Source organism: Cajanus cajan, chromosome 1 (genome assembly GCF_000230855.2).
Source record: "Cajanus cajan strain Asha chromosome 1, NIPB_CcT2T_4, whole genome shotgun sequence".
NCBI lineage: Eukaryota > Viridiplantae > Streptophyta > Magnoliopsida > Fabales > Fabaceae > Cajanus > Cajanus cajan.
Window position 1 is genome coordinate 37168199 of NC_138517.1, and position 10426 is coordinate 37178624.

General features: G+C 32.4%; 1 protein-coding gene across 1 annotated transcript; it reads right to left on the reverse strand.

The window, feature by feature from the left end:
* Positions 1–7369: 7369 nt before the first annotated feature.
* Positions 7370–9207, reverse strand: LOC109788784 (E3 ubiquitin-protein ligase ATL4). Its single transcript, XM_020347607.3, has one exon. The coding sequence runs from the start codon at positions 8832–8834 to the stop codon at positions 7869–7871; it is 966 nt and encodes a 321-aa protein (XP_020203196.1). The 5' UTR covers positions 8835–9207; the 3' UTR covers positions 7370–7868.
* Between the last annotated feature and the right edge of the window lie 1219 nt (positions 9208–10426).

Consider the following 10426-nt stretch of genomic DNA (forward strand, 5'->3'; position numbering starts at 1 on the left):
ATATATCTCTTCTATGTGTCGACATTGTTGATGTCTCTTAATTTATGAATTTAATCCAATATATTTTATTTTGTGTCCCATGGGTTTATAATACAAGAAAATACATGCATGTCCAATTAGATAATTTTACCGAATATGATATCAATAAGTTTTCCTTTTACACAAAGTCACAAGATGACAACAGTACCATGCAAAATAGTGGGGTCACTCTTCAGGCTCAATCTATGCATTTTTCTAGTAGGAATGATAAAAATCATATTGTAGCATCCACAAGTTATTATGGAGTCATTGTAGACATTTGGGAGATCAATTATACTAAATTTAAAGTTCCTATTTTTAAGTGCAAGTGGGTTGATATTAACACAGGTGTGCGAACCGATGAAATGGGATTTACAATGGTAGATTTTAGGAAGGTGGGTCATAAGGAAGAACCTTTTATCATGGCAAACCAAGCTACACAGGTATTTTATGTCAAAGATCTCATTGATGAAAGGTGGTCCATTGTTCTCCAAGGTAGAAATGTGCACAATGTTGATGATTCAACAGTTGAGTTTTGGGATAGTCTTTCATTCTCAACACGTATGCCTACTGACAGTGAAGAAATTGAGCAAGATGACGTGCATGCCATTCGTAATGATCATGATGAAGGCATATGGGAGAACATTACTATCTAATTGTTGCACATAAGTTATGTTTATCTTGTAGATTTTAATATTCTATTCATTATTTTTTTCATGTTTTAATTTATTTTATTACTTTTTTGTAATTGACCTTGCTTTTTTTTTGTCAAAACAGACACATGGATACTCCTCAAGACTCCTCTGTTCCCACACAGCCTACTTCAGAGGCTATACCTAGGAAAAAAAATACAACCAACACGGTTGAAAAGTGTAGCCCTTAAACGCATGAAGGGACAAAAAATAGAAATTAATGTGGATCCCAATACTGGGACAGCTTCAGGGCCAAACAGTGTTCAGTTTGCAAGTTATTTGGGAACGCTTGCTCGAGACAAGATTAGCATTTTAGTTCCCCATTGGAAAGAAGTCCCACAAGCTACTAAGGATTTGATTTGGCAAGATATTTTGGTATTTCCATTACCTTTATATGATTTGACAATATATCATTATTTGACAACTTTGTTGATTAGTTTAAATTTATTCTTATTAATTGTTCAATTTAAATTTTTTTTGTAGGAAGTCTATCAGATTGAGGATAATGCTATATTGAGGAAAAAAAATCCTTCAACATGTTGCTATAAGGTTTAGGCAATATAAGTCTTTTCTTACTAGAGTTTGGATAAATGGGAAACAAAAGGGTAATAGTCCTTGTGATAAGTATAACATCGACCCTGAAGACTGGGAAAAATTCAAAGAAATCAGAAATGACCCTAAATGGCAGGTAAACTATGTTTATTAATTTTTTAAAATTTACAATATAACTATTTATTTTTCTAATTGTTTTTATGGTGTTATTCAATTATTACAGGCTGTAAGAGAAAAAGCAAAGGCTATCCAAGAACTTAATGATGCCCCTCACCTATTATCTCGTGGGGGTTATGATCTCTTAGTGACAAATTATTCTAAAAATGAACTTAAGAGACTAAAGGAAGAAGCAATACAGTATGGTGCTAGTCAGGATGTAGTTATTGATCATCCACCTCTTCCTCCACGTCATAAGTTGTGGGTGATGGCTCGCACAAAAAGTTCAGGCCAAATGACTTCAAAGTCAGCTAACCAAATTGCTGAAAAAATTGTAAGTGTTATTTTTATAAAATAAAACTATTTACCAATTTGCTCAAAATTTTTATTTTATGATATATTGTAAACTAAATTGGTTTATTATAGAATGAGTTGTGTGAGCTCTTCCAGTTCGAAAATATTTTTTCTCTCCTCAAGTCCTAGGCTAGACTCATGCCATAAGGCATCACATGCAATTATGCATCATACATCATACATGGTCTTCCCACCATCATGATCAACAATCATACACATGTCATAAGACATCACATGCAATAATGCATCATACATCATACATGGTCTACCCACCATTATGATCAATAATCATACACACGCTACAAGTTGGATGAGCAAGCATCACAGGGTTCCTTTTGTTCCTGATGGGCGTCAAGATATATTGAATACTGCCCTTGGATGACCAGAGCATCCTGGTCGTGTTCGTGCAACTCATGTTGGTACTATTATTGGTCAGTACTATGGACGACGCCAGTCACAGGGATTATCCATAGCTAGATTAACCCCCAAGGATTTGGAACTTCTCACATAGCAAGTTGTTGCACAACTCAATAAAAATGATATCAGTAATACACAGACACAGGATGTTCCTCCAGTTCAAGCAGATATTGTCCCTGGTAGTAGTAAAGGTAGTTGTCCAACTCCTTCAAGTGCTACTGCTGCGGCTGGTAATGCATTAGGGGATGAGCCTCATGTTGATATCTCTCATCTATGTGAGTTATGCATTGATGATATACCACCTCGTGTAGTGGCCATTGGTAGAGTTTATGAGGGTAGTTCAACCATTCACCATGTACCTTTAACAGTAGATTTGGTCAATGTGGTTGTTGAGTTTGTTCGAGATTTTGATGCTCATGTTCTTGTGCCTACTTCAGAGGTTCAGCTGGTTAGACAGGCCTTACAGACTCATTTCATGGCCGAGACGTCTTGTGAGACATATTTCATCATCTAAGCAAACACAGGATATTCCAATAATTCATAGGTCCAAACCCAGAAATGATCCTATATGTGATTTGCGTGAGGCATCATTGACCTTAACTTATGGAAACCCATTTAAGGTGACTTTGTCTTATTTATATAATTAAAGACCATTTAACATTTTTTTTTGTTTTAGGTTGGTTACTTATCCAACTTGACCATTTCAGGTGATATATCTTGGAAGTCTATTTGGTGTCGGTGCTGGTGATTTTGTGTTCTATATTACATTCGATGATATACGTGAATTAATAGAACGTCAAATGCTTAACATCTCAATCATACAATTTTGGATGTTGTAAGTACACAATTATTATTAGTATCAATATTTATTTAATTAATTATGATTCATTCATAAATATTTTTTTTTATAAATTTTAGTTATCTAAATCAAAAAATTGAAGAGCATGGCTATGATGACTTGTATGGATTTTTGGAGCCCCAGTACACACAAAAATTAGGGAATAAGAAAGAGAAGGCTATAAGTTATACCAGTGATAGGATAAAGAACTCCCAGAAGCAAATTTACTTGGCTCCTTACATTGATCAGTAAGTGCATGTTTCTTATTGCATTTAATTTATGTAATTTATATATGTATTGTTTAACTAATTTTGGATCAATGCAGAAATCATTGGAAACTATTGGTTCTTTGTCCTATAAGTAATGTTGCTGTATGGTTTTGTTCTTTGCATCATAAGCCCACTATGCATGTCAAACATTTAGTCAAAAGGTAAACTTTAATTTGTAACACATTTTAATTTTATGCTCTTTATTATAAAATTTTAATCATCTAACTTACGTTCATTTTGTTTTTTTTAGTGTTATGGATGTGTATAATGTCATGAATGGTAAATCTACTGCACTATCAAAGAACTTAGAATGGATTTACCCCATGGTAAGTAAGTGATTTGTAATTAAAGTCAATATACCTAACAAATGTCTTTTATTACCTTAATTAAAAAAAAATACTTATACTACTTAATTTGGTATTCATTTTAGAGTTATAAACAACAAGGACATTATGAATGTGGATACTATGTCATGAATTGGATGTCAGAAATAAATAATTGAAGGAGGAGTAACAAATGGTTGGAGTGAGGTACATTTAAAAATATTGTTAATTTCTTTTAATGCTTATTATGATGTAACTAATATATGATGTATATATGTTGCAGCTTTTTGAAGATGCTAGACCATTGGAGGAAACCAAATTGGAAGACATTCGGATTCATTGGAGAAATTTCTTTCTAGAAAAATTTAGAAATAAATCATGTTGAAATGTTTAGTATGACGTGTAAACTTTAGAAATAGGTGAATGTGGCTTTAGCATTAGATGACTAAGTACATGTCTAATGTAGTATGACCTATTTTTTTTTTAGTTTCTCTTCTCCTTGTAAGAAAAAACTCTTCTTTATGGATCCCAGGTTGACCTTTATTGGTTTTTGAGTATATGTTTTATTTATTATTATTTATTATGTAATGACAATGATGTAACTAAGCCATTCCTATAATGATAAGGATCCCAGATTGACCTCTCTTGGTTCATGTTGGATTTTGATGTGGCTTCTCTTACATTGGATTGGATTAGTTTTATTGAATCAGTTTTTACAGGTTATTTATAGTTGAGTCAGTCTTATTTTAAAAATTAACCTGGTTAAAAAAAATATAATCTACGACGGTTCTACGTAAAAACTGACTTAGATGTATGTATACATCTAAGTCGATTCTTAATAAAAATTGACTTAGATGTATGTATACATCTAAGTCGGTTCTTAACAAAAATCGACTTAGATGTATGTATACATCTAAGTCAGCTCTCAATACAAACCGACTTAGATCAACATATACATCTAAGACTGTTTTATGAAAACCAACTTAGATCAACACATATATCTAAGTCAGTTTTTACGTAACCGATGTAAATATGTTCATTCATCTACGTCGCCCTCATCTAAGTCAGTTTCAGAACCGATGTAGATATGACAAAATAACTGACTTAAAATACAATTTTTCTAGTAGTGTTATTATCTGATCTTGTAGCAAAATCTGAGAAATTATACATGATGATATCATTTGATTTGGAGCAAACATATAAAAAAAAAAAAGCTTTACTAATGGACCATGAAATGCATGTTGAAAATGACAAAATTCTTGCAAAGGCAAGTTGTCAGACTTTGATATGTGAGCAAGAAAGTTGATTGCCTAAATTACATATCGAAGATCCATTCTTATTACAAACTAAAGGAAGAAAAAAAGATACCATGGAATAGTCTCAACATGGAAAAATTAAAAGCAGTTTAGAGTTGTTAATAAATCGATCACGAGTCAAAAGGAGATAATGTCAAGCATGTGAATAATATGGTCATACTTGTAGAATTTGTATGCAAAAGATAAATGATGAATTTATTAGTCAACCTACTTGAATTATAAGGCTAATTTTAAAATTATTTGGATGTTTTGATTTTTTTTTTCTTAATTACTAACATTGAATTTTAAAGGTTGAGATTGCTAATAGAAGGGAAATCTAGGTTCTCCATCTAAATGAAAAATATTATCTAATGTAGGGTCATTGCAAATAGGTCGGACCTTAAAGAATTCCTCTTTCAAATTTTTATAAGATTGGGTAAAATTTTGAAAAAGCCCTCCTTTAGAGCTACCACTTAGTGAAACCTAATCATGTGGTGGCTCTCCAAGTTTCGGTTGATAAAAATGCATAAACTTGGCTAAGTATAATTCAAGATTCAAGAATGAACATAAAACTTGGAAAGCACGCAAAAAATTCAACTATTTAGATGTAATTGACTAGGGGTTACATTAATCTTTTTTAGAAATTCACATTCAAAAGAAGAAAAAAGAATTGAAACTCTGAGATATTTAAAAAGACATTGGTACATATAAGTATAAGGGAGAGGAGATGAACTTCCAAAAAATACATGCTCTTCAAGTTGGCAAGGTTCAATGCATATTTAACTAAAAAGAGAAGGTGAACAAATCGCCACTCTTTCTCGGAGTAAGCTTATATCAAGCAAAGTCCCAAATCTACTTTTGAACTTACCAACATTTCCTCTCACCCATTCATACTCAGATATTGAAATCAGAGGATGTGAATCTTTTTATTATTGCCTCCTCTTTTTCTTTTCTTACTTTCATTTTCACCTATGACCACCCTTTTAGATAATATTTCTTTAAACTCTTCTCTAATATTACCCTTACCTTTATCTAATTTCTCAAGATCAGATAACCTAAGGGGGTCATAGTGGGTGCAAGAAGGGAAAGAACCAAATTTTTTCTCTCCTTCCATACTCATTGTTCTTAAAATGGGAATAAGAGATATGTGTTGGGGGAGCAAAATTTTATACATGGAATGATAGGCAAAGTTTGAAGAGATGAATTGATGCTCTTCAAGTACCAACAGTGGAAGACACAACGAAGAGGAGTGAGAATGACGAAGGAAAGAGGAAAAAAGAAGGCGTGAAATTTGAAAGAGAGTATGAGTATGAGATAGAGATGTAGGGCGGGTAACAACAAAAGTTAATATTCACAAATTTATAAGAGAGAAAAATCCTTAAGTGGAGCAGTTATTCTGGTAGGGCTTTATTATCCCAAAGGGTTTCAAACTTTCAGAGATAAAAAAACATACCTTAGAAATCTAATGGTTGTGAGTAAATGAGAAAATGAAAAGTTTCCTTTGAATGATTGTATCTAAGGATGGAAATAGATCTCTAGACTTTGAATATATAGGTTATGTTTATTCTGCAAAATTAAAGTCTAAGCTTAGTCTATTATCTATCATAGGCTTTTTTTTATAGGTCTGACCTGACTTTTTAAAGTCTGGCATAACCTATTGACCTATTTAAATTATTAATGTTAATTAGGCCAATAAATTTAATTTTTAAAAATTAATAAAATTATTTTTAAAATATAGTTTACTCAATATTTTTAAAATTTAAATTTAAAAAAAATATAGAAAAAAAATTGAATCATTTTCTATTGAAGGAACAATTCATGTGTAATCATGTATATTGATGTACACTCATGCATATGTTGTAAGCTTATAAACCTATAATGAACAAATTATATAAAATATTAATAATTTATTTTTATTTTTAATAATACACATATATATATATATATATATATATATATATATATTAATTTTTATTATATTATATAAATAAATAGGCTGATCTATTAGACTTAACAAATTTTTCTATAAGTTTAGGTCTAACCTTTTTATATAAATATACTTTTTTAAATATTTAAACTTGATCTTTTATTAAATAGGTCAAGTTAGACTTTAAAAGAGTCATGTCATAGATATCTGTTTAAGGTCTGACTTATTCATATCCCAAATTATATCCTTAAAATTTGAAACATTTTCACCATTAATAATTATTAAAAATATTTATTACATATAACATGTACACACGACGAAAAAATTTATTACATGTTAAAAAGATACCTCTTTCACTCTTACGAAATTTATGTACTAACCCGGAATATATACTTCTATCTTTTACCAAATTATATCCCAATCTGTAGTTTGTATAATCTTATATTAATTAAGTGTGTTTAACAACTTGGCATTTATCATATTTAATTAAGATCTGTTTCTTTATAATTCTAACAATTATAAAACTGATAAAAACAAACAAATAAAGAGTTATGTATAACAAGATAAATAAGAAAGATTTTGTTGGTGTCTTCCTTTAACCGGCCTTATCTTCGAAGTCTTATACTCTTATCACTCAAATGAGACAAAAATGGAAGGTTTTCTGCAACATTAACATGATATCTTAGTCATAAAGGGGTCCTATTTTGCACTAGAGTCAAAACTATACAAACATTTTGCACTAAAGTAAAAACTATAAACAATGAAATACGCATCAACCGTTGGATCAACAACACCACCCCGCAATTTTTAAAAACTCCAGAGGATCCCAAATAGAAGATTCTTTTTCACCAAAAACTTAACAAAGGAAAAACAACTAACACCGATTTCACTGATTCTTAACCTTTGGTAATGTGATTCGTAAAATGCAATTCATGTCTGATGTGTGTATATCATGTAACTATTAACCCAATGAAAACTTCTCAAAATTCTAAATCTTCACTAACTATATATTCCGTTTATTTACATCTTAAACCCCCGAGAGCCATCGGAAAACTTCACCGATTTCATCCCCAAAACGGTTCGCTTCCACATCGTAATCTCCACCCGCAACGACGTCGCTTCGGCGACTATTCCCAGTGAAGAACCTTCCAGAACTTCGAAACGACATCGTATTCGAAAGACGATCAACGTAATCCTTCAACCAGCTATTGCTATCATTATTACTACTTCCACCACGCTCTACCTCACCAGCCAAGCTCGGCAGAGGCTCCGCCGGATCACCGTCGTCTTTCTCGCCTGAAACGCTTCTCCGGTGAGCGTAACTGAACGCAACCTCAGCCTCCTCGTCGATGAAATACTCGAACGCGCCAACGGAATAGGATCTTCCGCGCGTTTCTCCGCCGCCGGCGGACGTCGCCGCACCGCGGCGGCTGCTGCTGATGTTCCCTATCTCCAGCCGGAAGCTGTCGCCGCCAGCGACGGAGGACGACCGGAAAACCTTCGCGAGGTCGGATTCCGATCCAACAACGGCGGATCGGCAGAGCGGACACGTGAGATTCGAGCGGAGCCACGTGTCGATGCACTCGGCGTGGAAGGCGTGGCAGCAGAGAGGTAGCAGGCGGAGGAGGTCGTGCTGCTCGAACTTCGAAAGACACACGGCGCAGTCGCCGTCGCCGCTTCCGCCGCCGCCGTGCCGCGTGACGGAAGAGAAGGCGAACGTCGGGAGAGAGTCGGCGACGGAAGACGAAGCGGTCTCCGGCGATATCCGATTGGCGGAGGAGAAGACTTCCGCGATTGACGGAGATGAACGGCGGAGGAAGCGGCTACGGTAACGGAGAAGGAAATAGAAGGCTAGGGAAACGGTAACGGCGACGGCGAGGACCGTTACGGTTATGAGAGTGACGTGTGATAGCGAAGAAAGGTGGTTGTTGGGTGGAGTGTGCGTGTATCCGACGACGTTGAGAGAAGAAAGGGAATTATTAGAAGAAGCCATTGACGGTTAATGGCAGTGATTTTGTGAGAGGAAATAATGGTGGCATGTAATGTAATGTGTTATTGTTACGTTTGGTTTGTGTTGGAGTGTAACGCAGAGAGAGAAAGAGGAGGTGTTGGTTGTGGTTGTAGTGGTAAAGTTGGTGAGTGGTGATGGCATTGGTATGGTTTGTGAGCAGGTTGTTTGGGAGGTTGTCTTGGAGGCCTTTCTGTCCTTGTCCTTTTCCCAAAATGTGGACACGTTCTATATTTGTTCATTTGCTTCTTCCATATGTTGCTTCCTCTTTTCTAACATTTTCTTCGGTTTTTCCTTCACTCTGTTGTCACATTTAAAGTTAATGCTCAATGTATAGGCTTTTATTTATTTATTTTTTATTTATAATATATTATTTTTAATTTTTATTTACTTAAATAACCTACTTCCCATTATATTTATATATATATATATATATATATATATATATATATATATCAATTCACTGTGCATGATGAAAAATTGATTTATCACCAATCAATTTCTCAACTAAAAAAATTTCAAAATCTTGTATAGCTCTTTTGAAAAATCGGTTTCTCGGAAATTGATTTCTCAGTTGGGTTTATAGTTTTTTAAACTTTATTTTTTTAATTTTTTTTGTTTAACTTTTTAAAAAATTATTTAAATTATAATTGAAATTTTAAATATAAATATATTATTATTTTTAATTAATTTAATTATTTTAATTTTATTTAATATATATAGATATTTTAATTATTTCATTTTTCTTTAATAAATATAGCTATTTTAATATTTTTAATTAATTTAATAATTTATTTTTATATTATAGATATAGATATTTTAATATTTTAATTAATTAACTTTTATAACAATATTATTTTATAAATAATATATATTTATTTAATTTTTAAGAATTTTTGTATTATAAATATTATTAAGAATGATTATTATTAATTTAAAATAATGTTAATTTTAAATTATTAATGTAGAATCATAATTAACTTAAATATTTGATGTTAGCAATGAAATATTTTAAAAAATAACAATTTAAATTTACAACTGCATTAATAGAATTGAATAATTGCATTAAAACATGCCAAAATAACTGTAATAACATAAATTTGCAACAATCATAAATAAATGATATTAAAGGAAACACACACTACAAAAGAAATACATATTGAAATATAATTGAATACTATCAACCGGAAGTATGAGTTGTTCACTTTAAGGTTATTGATTTGAACTCCCTGAACAGTAAGGACATTTTTTCTTAGAGTAACCTGGATCTCTACAAATGGAACATCTTTTTGGCTATCTAGGTTCCTCCATATCCATTTTGGTGTGTATTCAAGATGATTTTGGATGACCTTTTTTGTTTCTGATCTTTTTTTGGATTGGGTAATGCTTGTGGTTCCCCACAATCTGGGCAATAAGATTCGTTGGGTAGTTCTCAAATAATTCTTTATACACATTGGAAACATATTCTAACGTATATATTGGATTTATATAAGGTATGTAATTGTGGTTAACATGCTTACACACAACAATGACATGCGAGCATGACATGTGTAACTTTTGAAATTTGTCACAATCAC

Excerpts from the sequence above, each read along its gene's own strand:
- LOC109788784 (XM_020347607.3), bottom strand. The coding sequence starts at position 8,834 with ATGGCTTCTTCTAATAATTCCCTTTCTTCTCTCAACGTCGTCGGATAC.